Source organism: Tricharina praecox, assembly GCF_024521635.1.
Source record: "Tricharina praecox strain CBS 144465 chromosome Unknown BZA05scaffold_3, whole genome shotgun sequence".
Taxonomy (NCBI): domain Eukaryota; kingdom Fungi; phylum Ascomycota; class Pezizomycetes; order Pezizales; family Pyronemataceae; genus Tricharina; species Tricharina praecox.
Window position 1 is genome coordinate 1230031 of NW_026250405.1, and position 20278 is coordinate 1250308.

The following is a 20278-nucleotide window of genomic DNA, read 5'->3' on the forward strand; positions in this document are numbered from 1 at the left end:
ATCTTTGACGCTGCATAACCTCAACACGAAAAGGTTACAGAAGGAATACGAAGAGTACATGATAACTAGCACACTACGTACAGTATCTGTATGTATCGTGACCAACAACACCAACAACAACAACAGCACCACCACATAGACTAGCGGGGCTCCGGCAACTTTATGCATGCTTTTCCCTCTGTAGTGGACCGAGATACCTATGCGCCGTCCGCCGTGGAATACCCGTATCGGCCTTCCCGCCACTGATTTGGGTTAAGCATCCATGTCCAGCCCACATCATGCGCACATCTCGAATCCCATCTAGAGCCCGGTAGGTATCGTGAGAACTACGAACGTGGCGTAGCGACTCTAGTAAAACCTTCTCCCGATACCCCGCTTCTGTAGACTCCTAATCCATGTTCCCCCCTCAACCACCCTCTTCCCCTCGACCTTGACGGCGCCTACACGCACCCACTCCCCATCTTTACATTTGAGCACCATCATCTCCTGGTACTCCCTCTTGAGGTATCGGAAGCAACCGACGGGTATATCCAGCTCGGGCGTGAAATCCAGAGCTTTGATGTCATAGAGGATCGCGCGTTTTCGCGGTACATCGGGCTGTTCCATTTCGTACCCCAACTCGGTCCACACCTCACCCAGCATCTCAGCGCGGAGCTCCATCTCATCGGCCCCCCACGCGGCCCAGTCGATGTGTGCATCCTCCGGTGTGATCTTGGGCGCGAGTGAAGCCTCGTACGTATTCTGAACCGCCGAGATCGGCGGGACGAATAGCTGCCGTCGCAACGTCTCAACGAGCATTTCTGCTCCGCGGACGGCAAGCTTGTCGTGTAGTGCGTGGTAGCTGGTTCGCGGATAGATCTTAACGGGCGGTGACGACTGCATCAGGATTGCGCCGTGGTCGAAGCGCTTGGTGTCGAGAGTTTGGATCGTAACGCCGGTTTCGGCATCGTGGTTCAAGAGCGTCCGCTGGATAGGTGCTGCGCCGCGGTAGCGGGGCAGGAGGGACGGGTGCACATTCAGTCCGCCGTAAGGGAGGCTGGTGATGATGCTGGCGGGGATGAAGAGGCCAAAGGAGACGGCTATGATGAGATCGAACGATGATGTGGACAGCTGTGGTGGATGTTAACCGAGTGCGCTCAACGTGGAATGGATGATGGTACCTGGAAATCTTTGAAGGAAGATATGGTGTGGAGGGGCAGTCCAAGGTTCTGTGCTACCGCCTTGATGGGAACTGCAAGATCAGTTCTGCTTCAACATAGATTCAGAAGAAATGGCGCGTACGTACCTTCTTTAAGGATGTCGCGTTTCCGGCCGGTGCGTCCGTCTTCGCGGCAGAGAACGTCAATTGATCCGATCAGGGAAGGGTCGGTGACATGTGCTTGGTGGAGAGCCGAAAGGGATGTCGCGCTGAAGTTGTCTGAGCCGGCGAAGAGGATTCGTAATGGGGGCAGCTTTGGCGTCGAGTATTGCCAGAAAGAAGAGGGGAGCGGTCGTAGCCGCAGAAACCGACTCAGTGTTGCCATTCTTCTTCAAGTGGTGCCTGCCTGTCGCTCCGTTGATGGGGGCAATTCAGTGCAATGTCATCCGCAGCGGCTACTGCCCCACCTATGACTGCCCCTCCCCGCATACATCATCAGTTGGGTTATCCCAGCCACTAGCTGCCAATCCCACCATCAACCTCACCACCACCTCCATGGCCTCGCCCTCCATCTCCGCGCCGCCACCCCTCCCCTCATCGCTCGTCCCAACCGTAACTCCCGCCAGCCTCAGTTCACTCGCAATCTACAACCCATCCCTCGGCAGCACCGACTCGACGCTGCACAACCAGCTAATATTCTACACATCCCGCCGTGGGAATGCCGCGATCAGCACGAACGACAAGCTTCGACAGATCGGACTCGCGCAAGGCATCGCCGAGTTCGCACGCGGCTTCTCGAGCACCGATAACTGCACCTCTGTCGAGACGCAGCGATCGCGCGTCGTAACACTCGAGCTCGAGGACGGCTGGTGGATCCACGCGGCTATCGACTTGACATGTTTACATAATCCGACGGTGCAGCCGCCGACCCAGGAGTGGAGCTCGCGAGAGGTCGCACCGACGCAGCTACTCGTCGCACAGATCAAACGAGCGTACTCGCAGTACCGGTTTCTTTATGGCAGGTTCCAGATGGGGTGGGAGAAGCTGGAGAGGGCGGCGTTTTGTAAGCGCGTGGAAAAGTTTTGGTTGCGTTGGGCGTGGGTGAGGTGGGAGGTGGTGCTCCATGGCTCGCCGGTCATCGATATGCTTGCTGAGAAGACGGTCAATATGGCGGGTGGGAGGCTGGGGAAGGAGGAGATTGGACGGCAGGAGAAGGAGTTTATGGAGGGGTGGATACGGAAGGAGAGCGCGCATGGACTGGTGGATATGGTTGTGTCGAGGTTTGGGGAGCGCGAGGTGGAAGCGGCTCCCGAGGATGCGTCACCGACAAGGACGAAGAGCGGCTCACCGTTCTGGTTCTGGAATCCCCACAGGAGGAGCGACAGCAGTTCAACGAAAGACCCAAACAAGAACACGGAAGATCTACCACCAGTACTGATGCCATCGGATGGCTGCGTGTTCAAAGGCATCGGTGCGGTCGAAGTGAACGACGTAGCCAGCTATCTGAGCGAACTATACGAGAAGGCGGAGGAGACCTATGTTGTCACTGGTAATGGAGTACGGCGGAAACGCAGGCGGAAACGACCCCGTGACAATTCCCGCCTCGGCGTGTCCTCCGGCGAGAGCTCACCCAGACGGAGTACCTCCACCATACGACACGCACGGGAAGACGGACCAAAGCCGACGAATTCGGGGCTAGGGAGGAACGAACCAGAAAGCCCCGAAGTCCAACCCTCATCGCCTATATCACCCGACGCAGCTCTAGAGGCTGCAACTCCGAGTTCTCCGCCGGATGCTCCGCCGCCAGCCGATGACCCACCACCACTACAGCCGGCAGCGTGTGACGATAGCTCCCTCCGCTTCCGCAACCTCAGTGCCGCCAACGGCAAGATCCTCAACCTGCTAACCTTCGGCTGGAGCAGCCGGGTTCAATCCGGCTCGACCTCGGCGCCCTCCGAAGCCGGCGACGGAGGAGACACAGACAGTGTCTTCGGCGACGCATCTGCTCCCGCCACTAGCACAACCGAGTCCGAAAAGAAACGCCGTGGCGCATTCCTAATCGGCTTCCAAGGCGACCTGGAACTGGAGGACATCGATGACGATCACGAGGACTCATCCGGACGGATCACCTCCCGCACCGTCTGGCTCCCGCGTACTCCGCCCAGCGACAGCGAAGAAGCAGAAAACGCCGTACCACACCCACTGTCCGAATTCAAATTAGTAGTCTACACGGTACACCCCCTTCGCCCGCCCTCCCACCTCCCACCTCCACCTCCACCTCCACCTCCGTTCCAGCTAACATCCTTAGAACAAACCCTTCATCTTCGCCTTCCTCTTCGCGCCACACTCTCGCATCCTCAGCAGCCCAAGTTTCTACCGCTCGCTGCACCACCAACTAACACCTCTCCTCTCGTCACTCCCCGTCTCCAGCGCTGCGACAAAAGCTCCGTACAACCTCCTCCTCACGCAGGGGAGCGTGTACACCAACCTCCCGCCGATCCCGGACCCGCTGCACGAGCTGCCGGGCTGGAGCCGCGCAGACGCGCTGCACGTGCACACCGTGATCCTGTCGATGCTGCAGGAGCGCGGAGACAGGGAGCGCAGTGTGCGCAGTGTGCGCGGGTGGTGGATAAACTGGTGCAAGTTTGAGGGCGGCGAGGGGTTGGTGGTGCGGCGCGCGGGCGAGGGGAAGGCTGCGGGCGCCGGCGGCGTCGACGTCGGTGCGGGGGCGGCGGTCGATGTTAAGAGGTACTTTGAGGGGCTGGAGATACGGGACGGTGCAGAGAAATAGTGGTGCACAGATAGAGAAATGATGGACGCACTGGCACTGGCACGGCGAGATGAGATGACATGGAAAGGATTACATATAACTCGAGCTTCTAGAAACATGGGCTAGTTACCGTAGCTTATGTACCTACTGCTACATAATGGCCATTACATACATTCACACCGCCCCCGTTGCACCCCCATTGCACGTCACCGATCAAAACAGCTCGAAACAGCTCGAAAACAGGTGTCAACAGACCACCAGCACACCACTCTTACCCCCCCTCCACCAAATCCAATCCAATCCACACCTCATATCTTCTCCACACCATAAACCCAGTCAACAAGAAGCAAAAAGAGAGTGACAAAGGAACGCCAAAACCCCAGCGACAACAACGACAACAGCAACAGCGACAGCAGCAACAACAGCAACATTTGTGCCCCCCCCGTCAAAAGATCTGAAAAGTGAGTTGAGTGAGTGAGAGTGTATGAGTGACTAACCAGACCTTACAGAGACCGCCCAGCATCCAAACAAGAAACAGAAAACACGAATCAAAACCAAACCAAACCCATACCAAAACCATGCGGACAACAATGATGAAGCTTGGTATATGCCCGAGAAAACGAAAGGAAAACGAAAGGAAAAATCAAAATGATGAAGCCGGAAACAAAAGAAAACCCCAATGCAGCAGGACAAAAGACAAACAATAACGGTGTAATGGGTGTTGAGTTATATGTGTCCCCTGAGATTAATCAGCTCCTCAAACTCCTCGTCATCGTCGTCGTCGTCTTCGTCCTCATCGTCGACGTCACTACCATCACTACCATCCTGACTACCATCCTCCTCCTCCTCATCTATAAAGTCCGCGCTATTCTCGCTTTCCCAGCCATCGTCGATAATCGGCGCGCCGTCTCTATCTCCCAGGCCACTAGCAATCTGTATCGCCTCGTCCGCCGCGGCAAGAGCACGGTTCGCATTCTGGATGGCCGCGCCATCGGCGCCGGGGACAACGGCATTGCCATGTTCCGTTGACGCAGCGCGGGGCGGCGAGTTCAATACAGGGAGGACTGACAGGCTTCGCATTCTCTCGAGGCCGGTGCGCGAGATCGGTTGTGGATCTGTAGGCACGTCGATTGCGGCGATGGGGGCGCCCTCGTCTTCGGGGCGGATGATGCGGACCTGCGAGGTGTTGTACGACGAGCAGTTGTCGCATTTCTGCCCGAGAAAGTGGAATTGCACGTTGGACTTGGCCGAGCAGTCGTTGCAGCTGATCAGGCAGCGCCAGGCAGAGTATGGCGATGGTAACGGTTGGTTCTCGATCTCGATGTCGAGTGCGCGGAATTGGGACTCCATGTTGATTATGGTTCGCGCGCAGGTCGGACACCGGTAGGAGTTCTTCATGTGCTCGTAGTAGCATTTGTGATGGATTGAGTGGCCGCAGGTCTGAAACTATCAGCTATGGAACTCATGATCGGATGATGATGATGATGATGATGATGATGATGGGACAGACGAACCATAAAGACTACTGTTAGTGTTGAAGTGAACATGAACTCTCCACATATGGGGCAATCGCATTCTGTAGAACGTTCTATGCATCGGTGGGAGTTCTCGAGAGCTATCGACATGCATACACCGCATTTCTAGTACGCATCATTAGCACACGCGTCGAGCTACACCGTGATCTGGTGAAGATACGCACCTTGCAGTGGAAAAAGTCCTTTCCCAACCCTTGCCCAATCCTACATATACCACAGTCGTTACAGTGATATATACTCTTTTGCGGATCGTCATCCCACAATTTGCACTGAACAACCCCCGGCACCTGTCAGTTCCACACCCCAAGAAGCACCGGAACAGCGGCCCAAACCCACCTTATCGCAGTAATACTTCGCACTCCTGACGCCGCAGAACCTACAGTCCTGCTGCGCCGGCTGCGGGCGTCCACAATGCATGCACAGCATATTCTTCGTTTCCCTCCTGACCAGGGCATGGTCCTCATTCTCGTCGTGACAGAACCTGCACGTGTGCCAGCGCTCACACGTAGAGCACTGCAGCCTAACACCTCTGCGATAATGCGAGCACCCCAGCACTCTCGGGGGCACACCGTCCTCCTCTTCCGGCGCCGGCGGGTTCGGGCCGGAGTAGTACGTCTTCCTCGCGTCGCCCTGGAGGAGTTTGTACGGATTCTTCTTATCGGAGGGATCTGGATCACCCAACATCTCGAGCCTTGTCGCCGTCGGCGACGCAGGCGCTACCTCACCGCCGCCTCCACCGCCGCCGACCTGCTGCAGCCCCACCACCTGCGCCGCCCGCGACTGATGCCACTTCTCCGTCATGATCTGGTGCATCTTCCGTGCGCGGTCGCGCTCAGGCAAGCCGGATTGCGTGATGTCGGACAGCTTCTGCCGCAGCTGCCGCTGCCCGTCGTCTTCGGGCAGCCCCGAGGCTCGCGCGGGCAGCAAGGAGCCGCCCGTGCTCGCTGGCACGGGAGACGGGAGAGTGTTCGACGGGCCGCCTTCCGGGGGGGACATCACGGGCGGAGCGGCGATGGCGTCCGGAACTGCTATGAGGTGGGCCCCGCTGCTGGTGCTAGTGCTGGTGGTGATCGTGGCGAGCGTCTGCTCGGAAGCCTCGTCTCCTCGCGGTCTGACGTAGGTACCTTCGGGCACGGATGCGAGGGGTGGGTGGGCGGGCACGGGCGAGCGTGGTGGTGGAGAGTCCGAGATGGCATCGTCGTCGACTTCGTCGAGGTCGCCGGGAGTGGTGGCGAATCGGCGCTGCGGGTGGTTCGGGTGCTGCTGGTCATCTTGTGCGGATCCCTGGGACCAGCGGCGAACTCGGTCTACGCCTGCTCCGAAGGCCGTGGTAAGCCTGGTTGCGTATGTGGCCATCGGGCGAGCGATGCTGCTGCTGTGCGGGGGCAGGCGGGTGGGTTATATTGGTGAATGAGCGGACGAGCGAGGGGGTGGCGAGAGGCTGAGGGAGTTCCGAGGAAGGTAGTGGAGACTTGAGAGGAGTAACTATAGCAGATACCACCCGTGCGATGTGCTGTGTGCTGTGCTGTGAATCACAAAACAAGCAAGGCGAGCGATGCGAGCAGTGACTTGCTTACCCTAGCTCAAGACTGAGAGAGAGAGGTATAAAGCTGGTTAGATATACTTTCCAAGTGCTTTCAAATGCCTGCCCTCGTGTTGAATGTCACCTACCCGAGCCCGAGTCCTGACTGCAGTGGGGAACTCCAGACATGTACCTCCATAGGTGCGTATTTAGCAGAATCTGTCAACCCACGGCAATTTTTTCCGTTCTTCTCGTCGCGTATCTTAATTCTCTCACATCACACCAATGGTTACCAAGCTCTCTCACGGGATTCGGCACGCTAATCTTTGGCATTCCCGACTCACGTGAGGGCTGGGACTAACTAACTGGGGTTGATAATGAAGTCGGCAATCCCACATTTCAAATCTGACAATTCGAACAATGGACGAAAGCCCACTTCGGCAGACAGCAGCTGGAAGTGTTGTAACCACCATTTGCGCGTATCGGTCGTAATAATGATATTGTACAAAGATGAAACCAAATGATTAGGAAACCAAAAACCCTCTCCTCACCCCTTCCCCTCCCCTCCAAAAAAAATAAAAAATAATACCCACCTGGACCCAATTGTCCATAACGAATCAAGGCGTAACCAAATGACACTCCGAGCGCCTAAGAAATGAGATCAGGTAACAAGTTAGATGGAATAAAAAGAAAACGGAGCCCTGCTGGCTTCACTCGTCTACAAAGGTGTTGACGCTGCCTTTGATGTACTCGTAGCTGCTAAAGAACACAGCATTGAGGATACAAGAACGAGTCATCGACACGCCGAGACCACGGTACCTGCGCGAGGGATGGTCAGCTATCTGATTGCCGGATGGGTCACACAGAGGAACCTACATCCGCCTGTTGAAGAACCTGAACGGCCTCTTAGGCAAAGGCTTTCCCGGCGGGTGCGTCAAGACATCCCTCTGGTATATCGATTTGGCGGAATCGATGGGATATATCTGGCACGGCATCAGCAATTGATCATCGGGGCCACCAATGTCGGAGCTCATACCAAAACCCAGGAAAGAAGTCCGCACAATCCACCAGAAACGGCGATTCCCAATGTGCTCGGCCCTTCCGGAGAAGAAAACATCGCCTTACCCGTCTCGTAAAACTGGCAATGGTCAGTCTTGGAATGTTCAGAAGCAGCGGTATTCAACGTACAGTAAAATACATTGCCGTTCCAAGACTGTCACGGACTAGTACACGGCGCAATCATGTCAGTACGAAGGTTCGGAACCGCGAGGGATTCCCAAGAGACGTACTAAAGTGTAGATGGAATCCGGAATACAGCCCCAGTAATCCCCTAGCCCTAACGATATCCTTTGCGCCCTCAAGAGTGCCTTTGTGCTTGTACTTCCTGATATGGCTCGGGTCGTCGAGGCTCGAGCGTTTCGAACGAAGCATAAACAGCTCAATCTGCGCGGACAGCTTCGTGAACTCAAAAGGGCCTAAGCTACGTCAGCCCTCGGCTATCCTCGGTACACAGCAGCAGCGCGGGAACACGCACAGGCTATGAACGTTATCGCCCCGCCCGCGGTCGCTCCCGAGAGGAACCAGTAGATCGGATTACACGGCTTCGGCGGCGTATTCGGGGTCGAGATCAATCTCGGGCCGAGAACCGGCTTCAGCATCTCCGCATAGACCTGCTTCGACTTGGAATAGATCGAAAACGATACGGTGCGGACCAAAGTGACAGACGCTAGGGGAGCGAGACTACCTGTCGACATGCGCCCAAAAGATTGGATCCATCAGCAACGGGTTTCCCGAGAAGCAACAACCCCTCCCGCCCAACCCATTGGCAACAAAAACCCGGGCCGCAAAATAATCGAAGCATGATGGCGCATACCCCGCCAGAATCCTCGCATTCCCTCCGTGTTCTTGGTCTGCGTAACACAATCCCAGAAGCTGCGAAACTTGTACCTGGCGCACACAAACACGTCACATGTCAGCTCACCCATTCCAACCTGCCCCGCCACGCACAGTCGCGAGTGCGGAATGGCCGAATGAACCGAAAACTCACGTCTGCATCCGGGTCTTAACCGAGTCCAGTGGAAACTGGACGAAAAGACTTGGTCAGCATGTCGTGACGATGGACGCAGGATAATGCCAGCGGGGCGGGCTTACCGCGATGAACGTTGAGACACAGCTGGAGGCGCTAGCAGCAATCTCTGTCCGGTACTCTTTGGCCAGCTGCTGAGCGGGCGAGAGGATCCCATTACGAGCAGACAGCATGTTGTTCCTCATCCTCGACGACGATGGCTGTGGGGTCGGCGGTGTAGCGGGGGTGGGGGCAGCCGTAGAGGCCATATCGTGAGGTTCCGGCATGGCGGTTTGGCGGGGGCGGGGATAGGGAGGGGGCGGCACAAGCAGATAGTGGTAGAGATTGAGATAGAGGGGTGTCTAGAAACGGATCGGAGGTGTCGGGGTTGGCAGCTAACGATTCGATTGTGGGGATGGTGGCCCAAAAGCGGGAATGCCGCGTTCAGATCTGACGTCGGTGCGTAAGGGAAGATGGTATGCGCGTAGAGTGTGATGGACAAACGTGAGGTTCCATTGACACCCGCCCGCAACGCAAGTGGGAGAGTTGTATGCAGTCAATCAGACCAGCCGGATGTATGTGTATAAAGGGTGGCCTCCGAGGTCGGGTAGACTGCGGGTATTCGGCGCTGGAGAGTGGACGGGAAACGATCTAGCTGTCTGCTCGATTGTCTTTTGTCTTTTGGCTGCTGAACTGTCTTTTGGCTCTCCTCCCTCTCTTTCTTTCTCTCTCTCTCTTTCTTTCTCTCTCTCTCAATCTTTTCCTTTCCTGTCTAGCTTTTTGCCCCTCTATGTCGCTCTTTTCTCCGGAGCTTAGTGCTGTGCACACCGATGCTGCTGAGAGGGGTATTCGCTGACTTCGCAGTGGCCCTGTGTGTGCCGTGAATCGTGACGAGGTGAAAGCCTCTGAACGATGAGGCCGACTGGCGGGAACAAGGAAGGAAGGGAGGGAAGGATTGGGGGCGAGGGGGGGCGAGGGGAGAGAGGGTGGGGACAGAAGATGAGTGAGCAGGATGTCGAAGCAAGCCAGCCCGCAGTTGTGGGAACAAGAAATAGGCGAGAAACTGCAAAGTCCCATGAAAGCCTCAAGGCCCAGCTCAGCGTCCTTTAGTTACTCAGAGTAACCTTCTCCAGAGCCCAGAAAAGTAAGCTTCGGCACAGCACCTAAGCATAAGCAGCAGCAAAGGGAAGGAAACGAACGTCTGCTGCTAGATACAGAGATCTGCATCGCTGTGTGCGTGCAGGGGTCTCTTATCAATGCTGGGCATTGGTTGAAAGGCATGGCATGGCATGCCGCCCCCGCCCTGCTTGCGAGTGCGTGGCGACGTCACGGAGAGACGAATGAAGCCCGCGATTTCTCCGCACTCACTTCAATGGGAGTGGGAGGTTCGCAAGCTTGGACATGCGGAAGTGCTTGACTGCCCTATACCTAAGCATTTATGTACGAGTGCGCCCAGGTGTACCGGTATGCCCAACATGGGATGGATCCACAGATCTCAAGTTCCGAAACCGCAACTGTATCATAGGCAGCAGCCTGTCTCAAATAGTCCGCAACCCGCTGGGGTGAATCTGATGCGCGCATTCCTACCTACATGCGTCGGCAGATGTTTGAGCAGACCGCAGGCGACCAGGAGGAGCAAGAAAGCACGAGCACAAGATGGCTGCCGATTCCGTGCAGCTTTGCCACCGCAGTTCTTTTTCCCCACGGCTATCCTGGGTATCATATCCCCCATCCATGATCCCATGCCGTTACGGGCCGGTATATATGGAGTATGATATGTAAACGACGCCCGTTTGTACCTAGCTCATCGATGGTCTTCGGGCTTCATTTCATCTGATTAGATAACTGTAACTAGATGTAGAGTACAGTACCTAGTGCTTGGATCGGCACAGGCAATGCCCTAAGTCTGGTGGGATTAAGGTATTCAGCAGCAGCAGCCAATATCACGAGAGTACCTATGCTACATCCACCGGAGGAACGCAATGAAATACGACCCATGGAATCCCCCAGTCCGCAGCTCTACAGTGACCATTTGCACAATTAGTAGTGCGATCATAGAGACAACCCAATTTCATGAACATAAACCCTACAGGTACTACAGCTCCCGCTTCCAAGGGGAAGATATATCTATTCCAATCGAATCTGTTGCTATTGTCTAGACGGAAACGCCCTTATGCTTCGCATCAGAACTTCACGGTCGTTGTAACTCAGTCTTCCGATCGTGAGAAATGGGGAGTCGTGCAGCAGGTACGCATCAATGCTAGCACTCTCTTGCGGTGAAGGGGGTAAACACTCGGATGGTGACTTGTGACGAGATCTTTGTGTGTTCCACTGGAGGGAGAGAACACTTGTAGATGTCATCGGTTGGCTGAATCCTCACTCACAACCCAGCACTCTGCTCTATCACTTTTACGTATCACGTCTCTCTCTTATAGAGCTACGGTTGCACCTTCTCAAAGAGTGCACACCTAAGCTACGGCAAGATCTACACCGGGGTGACCCTCATTCGTGATTACATCACATCACGCCAGTCACCAGATCAATCATCACGACCACCTCACAGAATCTCACGGAATCACATGCATTACACCCGCTCTCATGGTATCAATCCTCCCCTCTCTCTCATCCCCCATCATCCCTCCTCATCCCTCCCCGTCTACAAGAAAGCACCAGCAACAACGACCAATCCCACCGCCAAACCCATACCCTTGACCACCCCGACCGCACCCGCCGCACTGTCAGCGCTGGCGGAGGCACTCGCCGAGGCGGCAGAAGCCCTAATCGAGCTTCCAGCACCAGCTCCAGAGGTACCACTCGTGGAGCTGCCCGTGGCCGTGGAGCTACCGCTGCCGCTGGGGACGACGATGGCGGAGGTGGTGGTCGGGAGGGTCGCGGAGAATGCGTTGCACCAGGCGGTGACCTGGCTGTCGATGCCGGACGTGTCTGTATTTACCGTGTTAGTAGGAGGCCGCTGGGGGGAGGTGCAGGGGAGGGAAGGATGGACGTACCACTGGTGTCGGGGCAGTTGTTGTAGCATGTGCGGACGTTGCGCGCCTCCTGGCAGTAGCACTCCCAGTCGTTGCCGGCGCACTTCTCGAGACGAGGCTGGTAGGTCTTGACGCAGGTATCCACAATGCTTTTTACATATCAGCACGCGTATGTAAGGGAGGAGGAGAGGTAGAAGTACTTCTGGGCACTGCACTTGGCCTGCGCGGCGACCTGAGTGGCGGCCGAGAGGATGGCGAAGGCGAAGACGGCGGTGGAACGCATGGTCGTTTGGTTTGTTTGTTGTGAAGGGGGTGAGGAAGTATTATTTTGTAGGTATTAAAAGGGAGTAGAGTACTATGAGCGAATGAGTACGGTACGAGCGAGTGTTTTCAACGAGGTAGCTGGAGAAGAAAGAGAAGCAGGGAGAGAAGGGGTCAAGACGGGGAGGGAGGGAAGGGGGGTGTATTTAAACGTGGGTTGGATAACGAACGAACGGGAACACTACCCCGGACAATCCAGCGGGCTAGGACCGAACCGGAGAAGCCGCCGCTCCTATTCGGGCAAGATTGAAGGGCGAATCAAATTGTCTGTTGGATTTGCACTCACCTCTCTGTCCTTGCCCACTCAATGCTCGAATCCTCAAGCTGACGATCCGAATCCTACACTCAGCACCGTCCAATCCAGAAATCATTCGCCTCAACGTTCGTGGTCTGGTGGTGGCCTGCGAAACGCAGGGTGAGGACGAACCGAAAGATCCGCGGCGGCGAGCGGAACCACTGGCAGTTGCTTATTTTTAGTGCCCCAATGAGGCAGGTCCCGACTCCCCCGTCCGACCACCACCACCATGTACTCTATGCATATGACCTTCACGATGCGCTTCGCCAGCCCAGCCTCCCGAAATTCGAAACGATCCAATATATGGCAGATGGCCAGAGATTATATTCCATAGGGAAAAGACGCTGCACCCCACTGCTTCCCCAGCCCCCCGTCCCGTCCTCTGCTCACTCCAAACAAATGGCCTCCAGAACGATCCGTAAGGAAAAACATTCGTGCCCCTTCGCTCCCTTTCCCTTGCCTTCCCGACACACACATGCGCATTAACGGAATGTATCATCAGTTCGTGGTTGTTACATCCGTGTGGTGAAAAGATACACACACTCCGGGCAAAGGCAGAAGACCAAACAGAAAGAAGTGAGTTAAGCTCGCACGTTTGACTCCATCGAGATACAAAAAAAGAAAAAGGAATACCGATAGAAAAAAATCAAAGAAAGTCAGGGGAAAAAAGAAGATGAAAAATAAAAAACGCAACACCCATGTGGAATCGAATGAACTATACTACGACTACTGTTGCTGCCGATAGTCAAACCGATCACGATCACTCCTGTCCAAAACCCATGGTCTCTTCTACCGCCATCGACAACTTGTTTTGTAGGGCCTCGAAGGATTTGTATGGAGGCAAATCTAACCGGTTGAAACTGTTCGCAATATACGTTAGCCAGTGATTGTGGACCTTTGGATGGAATGACTAACCAGGTGTGAGATTTTGGCAGCTGTCCCGGCTCTCCGGCCTTCTCTATGGTGAACCGTCTGGGCCCATCGCTTCCCTGCAGATCTTTGAAACCGTTGACAGGGATACGCGAGGTACCAGTCGTGAACTGCAACAGTCGAGACTTTTGCTCTCCATCCCAACTCCTGACGCACTTCCAAAAGTGCACGATAACCTCGTCCGTCTCGGTGTATCCACGGTAGTCGGTGTGCTTCTTCCAGTCATCCACATCGATATCCGCAATACCACCAATCAACAGCTCCAACTCCCTTTCGTCGAACACGGTGATCAGATCCGCGGGAATAAGGTCGTGGAAACCTTCGATAAACGCCTTGAATTGATCTTCCACCCGACGTTCGATCCGCCACTTTGTGATGAGCCTAGAGAACCGAGTCAGAATGCACGCAGACCGAGTGATTGTGACCTCCACTTACTCGACGTATTCACCCTTGTTATCGTTCGTCACCTCCATCTCCTGACCACCGGGCTTCAGGTCGATAGTAACGGTCTCTCCGAATCGACTGTCCTCTGTGGAGAAGGTAAGATCCAGCACATCGGTGATGTCATTTTCCCTAAGTAACACCGAGTGAGCAAGCGTGCAACTAAACCGACGGAGGACGAAACTTACAACATCCATGTGAGATTGCGGTGGAAATCTGCGTCGACACCCTCCATATCCGCCAGAACGACCTTCTTCCGCAGAATCATCTTGTAGAAAGCCCCGATGAAGAACGCGTCCAAGAAACGCCTGTGGAAGATGGCCAATCCGACAACTCGGCCAATGAACTTGAAGTAGTTCAGATGTTCCGGGTTGATGCCAGAGTGGGGGTTGATCTGAAGCGTGTAATTATCGTGGGCGGAATATTCAAACAGGCAGTAGAACGGGTTAAACATCTCATGCGATAGGAGGAAAAAGAACTCTCTGCAGCCACCCGAAAATTAGCAAACGACTTTCAGATCTACATGCAAACATCGCTGTGTTTTTACATACCGTGATAATCCACCATAATCCAAACCATCTTCTCCATCGAATTTGACCATTAGCCTCTTCTTCAGTTCCTGCGGTGTCTGCCTCATAACCTCCGCGTATGAATCCTCGAAGATATGATTCCTGCGAACTTTGACGTGGCACTGGCCAGACAATATTCGCAGAGCAGGCTGGGATCGGAAATAGATGAGCTTCCGCCTGAAGTCACGCTTGTACTGAGGAACGTTCTGGTCCAGCGAGGACGGAAGTCGGGGGTCGTCCCACGTGGTGGTCTTGGTATTGTGATCCACGAAATACACACGCGCCGTGTTCGTTAACCTCATCTCCCATCCACTCGGCAAAGGACCTAACTGCGAGACAGGCTGCTGCTGAATACTCTGGCCCGAGGCATTGTTACCATACATGCGGATGTACTGCTGCCTACGCGGGTCTACCCATGTTGTGGTCCGAGTGTTGTGGTCCACAAAGTACATCCTACCCTCAGGAGTATGTCTCTGCTCCCAACCCGGAGGAAGTTCACCAGTGCCCGCCGTCGTTGCGCCAGATGCCAACATCGAAGTTGCGCCGCTGGAGGGCGGAGGCGACGGTCCGCTGGGCACTTGGTGCGGGTCCGACTGCGTCGATGTAGAAGGTGTCGGTGAATTGGCACCAGTCCGGTCCTCCACTGGCAGCATCCGGTTGTTGTGTCGCACGCGTTCAGCATCGGTATTCTGCTGGACAGCAGCACGCTGGTCACTCTCGCTGTAGGTGGTTGATGGTCGGTTCCAAGTAGTGGTTCGCGTGTTGTGGTCAACATAGTACGTCCGTCCCAGGTTGTCCTGCCTCCTCTCCCATCCTGCTGGTAGCCTTCCCTGCGAATCTTCGAAGGAGCTCATGTTAGCACGGGAGCCGTTCGTTGCAGTAGCAGCTGGTTGGACCACGAGAGCTCCCGGTTGCAGTTGTGGTTGTTGGGAGATAGAGGGCGGTTGTCCGGTAATCATTTGTAGCTGAGGTTGTTGTGGCTGAGGCTGTTGCGGAGGTTGCCCGGGGAAGTTGGGTTTTGGCGGGATCCGAGAGGTAGCTGGGCTTGCCGCTGCCACCGAGAGCTGTGACCCTACATCCGCGCTGTATAGTGAACCGTTCGCCGGCGAAGGTAATCCGTTGCTACTCGAGCTGGGCAAGGCCAGGTTTTGCGTCGGACGGTTCGCCGCAGGTTGTCTGATCGGCGCAACTGTGTTGGTGGAGAGATTCACAATCAGTTTCCCGTGTACGACCAGGTTCTCGTTCGACTTTTTGAGGTCGCGCGTGAGCATTTCTAACACCTTCATTAGACTCTCGGTTCTTAAAAAAAACCGACCCGCCTCCCAGCGCATAGGATGGCCCACCTTCTCCGTCAACTTGCAGTGCCAGCACATCTCCAACTCTTATATTGATAACTCCAAGGAAGCCCTGGTCCTTCTTCTTGAACTTCTTCTGGTCGAAGATTTGGACGGCAATGATCGAGGACTCGGTTACATGACTAAATCACCACCACCACCGCCGCCGTTAGCCAACTATGCGGAACAGGACTTGAGCCCACGGAGATGGGGAGCACAATACATGTCAAAGGACTCATTCCAATACGGGTTCAGTGTCTTCCGTATCACTGACGTTGTGTGCGTCTGCTCTCCGTCGACTGTAACCACGGCGAACGGATCGGGGAACCCTAATGGCGCCGACAGTAAGCATCGAATTCGCTTTCGCGCTCACACCCCCGATCGCAGAACAGGTCTTGGTATGCTAAGATGGAGAACTCACTCAAAATGTCGCGCTTGTAGAGTCCATCGGCCGCAATAACTATGTGCACCAAAAAGTTAACCTCTGTTATTGACCCACGATTCACGATGGGCGAAAGCGCGGGGTGAGGGGGGGAGGGGGGCACTGAAACGTACCTGTAATTCTGATCTTGCGCAAGCCCCTATAAACGCTCTGTTAGCTATGTGCAATGATGGATTTCGTTCCGTCTATTCATGTGTAAAAAAAAATCCACGCTTGACAAAGGGACGATGACGGCGGGCGGGCATGCAACAACGTACGTGATAGGGTCGGCCATCGTAGGTTGGTCGGTTCGCTGGAGTTTCCACGAGGCTCGTGTGAGGTGTAAAGGATTAGGAGAGGCGCCTGCGGAGCGGGCGGAGGACTTCTGCGAACCACAACTGCTCTACAGCAGCACAGCAGCTAGGGTGGGAGAGGGGGATGGGGGGGGTATGCGTTACGGTGGTAGTGGTTGGAGGGAGGTGGGTGCGAGGAGCTGCGTGTGTCAGAGCGGATGGACTCTCAGCGTACGTCAGGAGTGGCAGTGCTAAGAGTGGTTTCGCCGCAGCAGCAGCAAGCTCGGAATCGACCGGGGGAGGAGTAGGTAAGTGGCCTTCTATGGGGGATGGGGGAAAGAAGGAAGCGAAGCGGCAGAGAAGAGCGGACTGTTCGCCGTCCGATCTGTGTATTGCACGGGGAGGAGGTTGGGCGACGGTGTTCGAAGGAGTTTCAGCCGCGGAGGTGTTGTAGAGTATGTCGTCGCTGCGTACTTTACAGGTTGGGGGTGGTTGACGTGAGCGGTGCAAATAAGGATTGTTCTCTATTCTATGCTGTGGAGAGGTGGAGGTGGTGGAGGGTGAACCGCCACCTTGTTGCTGAGGGGTCCCGGCGTTTGGGGGATGCTGCTTGAGTCGCGGACGAACAGGGGGCGGCGTCAAGTGGAAGGCGACAGTGGACACTGTTCAGTAGAAGAAGCCCTGGGTAGATGCACTTACTGCGTCCATACACGAGCCGGTATATGCTGAGCGCAGTATATATCAAGACGAGGTGCGGGAGGAGTGGCAGAGCTACACGGTGGGGACGGGTTACGGCACCGCAGTGTTTATGTGGGAGGTGAACGGGAAACAGGACTGAAAGCCCTTCATCACAGACTGAGCACAGATGTGGCTTGTTTGTACGGGGTTAATGTGTTTGTCAGCGGTTCATGAGGCTTAGCCAACCGTGTCACGTGGAGGTGGGGGACCCCAAGAGTGGTCTCAGCCTCTCAGCGGGTCGTCGCGGGGAAGAAAGGAGAGACAAAGAGCGGCTGCATGTGGTACGTGGTGGAGGAAGAGGCTCTTTGCTATGGAATAAGTAGCATCGTAACTATCCCCGGCACGATCTGTCTGGAACCAGGTAGCTGACGGAGCCTACTCTACGGCTAGTTGGTTACGTACGAGTACAGTCCGCAGTCGAGCCCTCTTGCGTGGCTACTTTCAAACACCATTCCCGCTGCCCAGTGTCATGCGTTTCAGCCCTCGATCACGTTGCCGTTGGAGGCCTGGGGATTCGAAGCAGCCGAACGAAACCATCATGCAGTGGTCCAGCTGAAGCGGAAATTCGGAGGAATGTCGGCGTGAGCAGGTTACAAGTACCCAGAGTATTCTACATGCCTCGAAGAATCACTGGCAACTTCAACCTAAAGGGCGAAAGTGGCTGAGGAAGGCTATACGTAACACTTACTTTCTTTCTTTCTCATCTCCGGCCACAGAATGGACCGGACGTGCCGGCTAAGTGCCGTGGCACTGCCTCCCATAAGCATTCCCACTCTCGGCCCAGCAGCGGATGTCGCCAGTGCCGGATACGCGGCCAAATCGGTAGCGGTCCTTACCGACCTATGGCTGGAGTCCCCTTGGATACAAAGCAAGCGTCTGCGTGTATCATGGAAAGGCCTCAGTGCAGGTAACGACAATGACGACTTCGGATACGCTGATCGCCGGCCGAGGCTTGGAAACGCTTCGTATCCTGGAGTCGGAATGGAAAATGTCCGAACTCTCCTTTCGCTGGAGCAAGCGCACCTTGGAGCGCCAAGTGTTTCTGCTTGGAGATCCGTTCTGGTGAAGCTGTGGAGTGGGCCAAGACAAACAAGCTCATGGATCCTCACTCACAGATCTAGCATCTACGGTACGGTGTGTACTTGCTGAGATAGGTCAAGTGCTGACCCGCCATTTGCTCTACATGCTCTGCTGAACAAGCCCAGCAAACGACCCCGGCCCTTTTGCTCTACACATTTCGAATCCTCAAAGAAGGCAGTTGAAGGGACATCGAACCAGGTATAAATGTGGCACGTTCACCAGCCCCAACAACGTCAGCCACCGGTATGGAAAGTGTATGGTCCATCCGCCATAGTACATACCTTCAACATACTTTCATCTTGTAGGGCTTCCTGTGGCTACTTGGTGCATGATTCTGACGCCACAATCATCATAAATACCGATTTTGAGGCAATTGGATAATCCCAACCCACCACCGTGCGTTTCCTCATTCCTTCTGTCTGTGTATTTGGCGTTCAATAGCTCATCACCCAAATACATTTCAGACATGGTGTCAATTCGATGTCAATTTCTACCCGTTTTTTGCCATAGTAGGTAGCCGTCAGCAAAAATTCATGACAAATAAGTACCTCACTAAGCCTGATGACCTTACCGTATGTAAGTATGTGCTGACTGGGTAATAATTTGTATGAGAGAACGGCAATCTCACCAATAATAATTGGAGAGCCGAACAGGAATTAGCAAACGGCTTTTATGTCTGATACCTACATCCCGTAGATGGCCCGTTGTGGCGTATGTTTGCCCGACGGGTTTAGGTGTATGCTGCGTGAGTAAGCACATATCATACCTCATACCCAAGTACCGTACAATCCAGATATAAGCCGCAGTCCACGCTCTTACATACCTCATACCCTTTCACAAAAGCTGAAGCTCGCATCCTCACGACAACCATGGCCCGTGGCGGTCATCCAGATTACATCCCCACCAGCACACATACCTACGACTCTACCGTCTCAGCCTCGGCAGCAGCAGCATGCTGGATAGTAGTTCTCCAGAAGTAGGTAGCTTCTTCACGGGCCGGCCAATCCTAGGCGGAGGCTTTCACGTGGGTCCTATAATCTATTAGCAGCTGATGGACCATCGCCTGCTTTCCGCCAGCCTTCGGGGGGGGATTCGGCCTTGCATGCAACATGCGAGTCTGGGAGATTTCCAGCTTTCCAGGAGACTGCGGAGGAAAGCGGTCTCCGCCCATCATGACGGTTAGGTACTTTGAGATCGACGCTCTCGAATACAAACCATAATTCCCGCCTAGTTGACTACCTATCGTGTTTACCCGGGATCCTCAGTGGGGCGGAGGACTCAGGAACCGGAAGGTTGGTGGATGTATACCTATTAATCCGAAGTAGCTGGTGATGACTGCCAATTCGCCAGTCCGCCCAGTGGGGGGATCAATCATCACGGTGCTGGATGGTGGTAAGGTACTTATGTCATTCCAATGCCCATGCGGGGAACCTTCGGTTGTTGACAACTTGACAAGACATCGATCATCAATGCAAAGTCCGAGACGGCCATTATTCTCTGCTCTACATACGACGTGGAATCAAACGGTCCGCGGCACCAGACCAACAACGTGGGTAGTTAAGCGGGGGTTAGAAACAGTTTCCCGCTGGACGGATCCCTTCAATTGAGGGTAGTACGGTACTGTGGCGAGCGGGGCGGTGAGCAGTTGCTTGCGAAATGCCGGTAGAATGTAGCCTTTTGGATGAACATTGGGTTTTTGTAGATGAGCAGGTTGGAGTGAGGCAGAATGGGTTGATTGTCTATGGAATCTCCGGCGTGACACCCACCGGCGCTCCGGTGGACTGAAGCCTTTTTGTAGTATTGGATCACGGCATCAAGATACATACCTCGTATTGTGAT

At 54.9% G+C, this 20278-nt stretch overlaps 6 protein-coding genes across 6 annotated transcripts; 1 reads left to right on the top strand and 5 right to left on the bottom strand.

Annotated features, from left to right (window-relative positions):
- Positions 1–348: 348 nt before the first annotated feature.
- Positions 349–1523, bottom strand: BZA05DRAFT_331976 (formyl transferase; the record flags this gene model as incomplete). The annotated part of the gene is made up of 3 exons (XM_051480615.1): positions 349–1110; positions 1161–1231; positions 1286–1523. 3 exons carry the CDS (start codon positions 1521–1523, stop codon positions 349–351), a joined length of 1071 nt encoding a protein of 356 aa, XP_051343064.1.
- Positions 1524–1693: 170 nt separating this feature from the next.
- On the top strand, positions 1694–4043 carry BZA05DRAFT_428672 (uncharacterized protein; the record flags this gene model as incomplete). Its single annotated transcript, XM_051486100.1, has 2 exons — positions 1694–3370; positions 3447–4043. The coding sequence occupies 2 exons, from the start codon at positions 1694–1696 to the stop codon at positions 3927–3929; spliced, it is 2160 nt and encodes a 719-aa protein (XP_051343065.1). The 3' UTR covers positions 3930–4043.
- A 287-nt stretch (positions 4044–4330) lies between these two features.
- BZA05DRAFT_166040 (uncharacterized protein) lies at positions 4331–6941 on the bottom strand. The gene is made up of 4 exons (XM_051479145.1): positions 5780–6941; positions 5608–5712; positions 5423–5548; positions 4331–5348 (listed from the first exon to the last, which is right to left on the bottom strand). Exons 1-4 carry the CDS (start codon positions 6797–6799, stop codon positions 4635–4637), a joined length of 1965 nt encoding a protein of 654 aa, XP_051343066.1. The 5' UTR covers positions 6800–6941; the 3' UTR covers positions 4331–4634.
- Positions 6942–7300: 359 nt separating this feature from the next.
- On the bottom strand, positions 7301–9033 carry BZA05DRAFT_387245 (mitochondrial carrier domain-containing protein). Its single transcript, XM_051482555.1, has 6 exons — positions 8500–9033; positions 8255–8440; positions 8154–8188; positions 8002–8103; positions 7842–7948; positions 7301–7784 (listed from the first exon to the last, which is right to left on the bottom strand). Exons 1-6 carry the CDS (start codon positions 8717–8719, stop codon positions 7676–7678), a joined length of 759 nt encoding a protein of 252 aa, XP_051343067.1. The 5' UTR covers positions 8720–9033; the 3' UTR covers positions 7301–7675.
- A 2372-nt stretch (positions 9034–11405) lies between these two features.
- Positions 11406–12507, bottom strand: BZA05DRAFT_387253 (uncharacterized protein). Its single transcript, XM_051482556.1, has 3 exons — positions 12218–12507; positions 12039–12166; positions 11406–11973 (listed from the first exon to the last, which is right to left on the bottom strand). The coding sequence occupies exons 1-3, from the start codon at positions 12298–12300 to the stop codon at positions 11687–11689; spliced, it is 498 nt and encodes a 165-aa protein (XP_051343068.1). The 5' UTR covers positions 12301–12507; the 3' UTR covers positions 11406–11686.
- Positions 12508–13262: 755 nt separating this feature from the next.
- Positions 13263–16786, bottom strand: BZA05DRAFT_166177 (uncharacterized protein). The gene is made up of 10 exons (XM_051479146.1): positions 16607–16786; positions 16463–16488; positions 16329–16367; positions 16131–16236; positions 15917–16050; positions 14556–15846; positions 14193–14486; positions 13999–14136; positions 13549–13944; positions 13263–13493 (listed from the first exon to the last, which is right to left on the bottom strand). Exons 1-10 carry the CDS (start codon positions 16621–16623, stop codon positions 13394–13396), a joined length of 2541 nt encoding a protein of 846 aa, XP_051343069.1. The 5' UTR covers positions 16624–16786; the 3' UTR covers positions 13263–13393.
- Positions 16787–20278: the final 3492 nt, after the last annotated feature.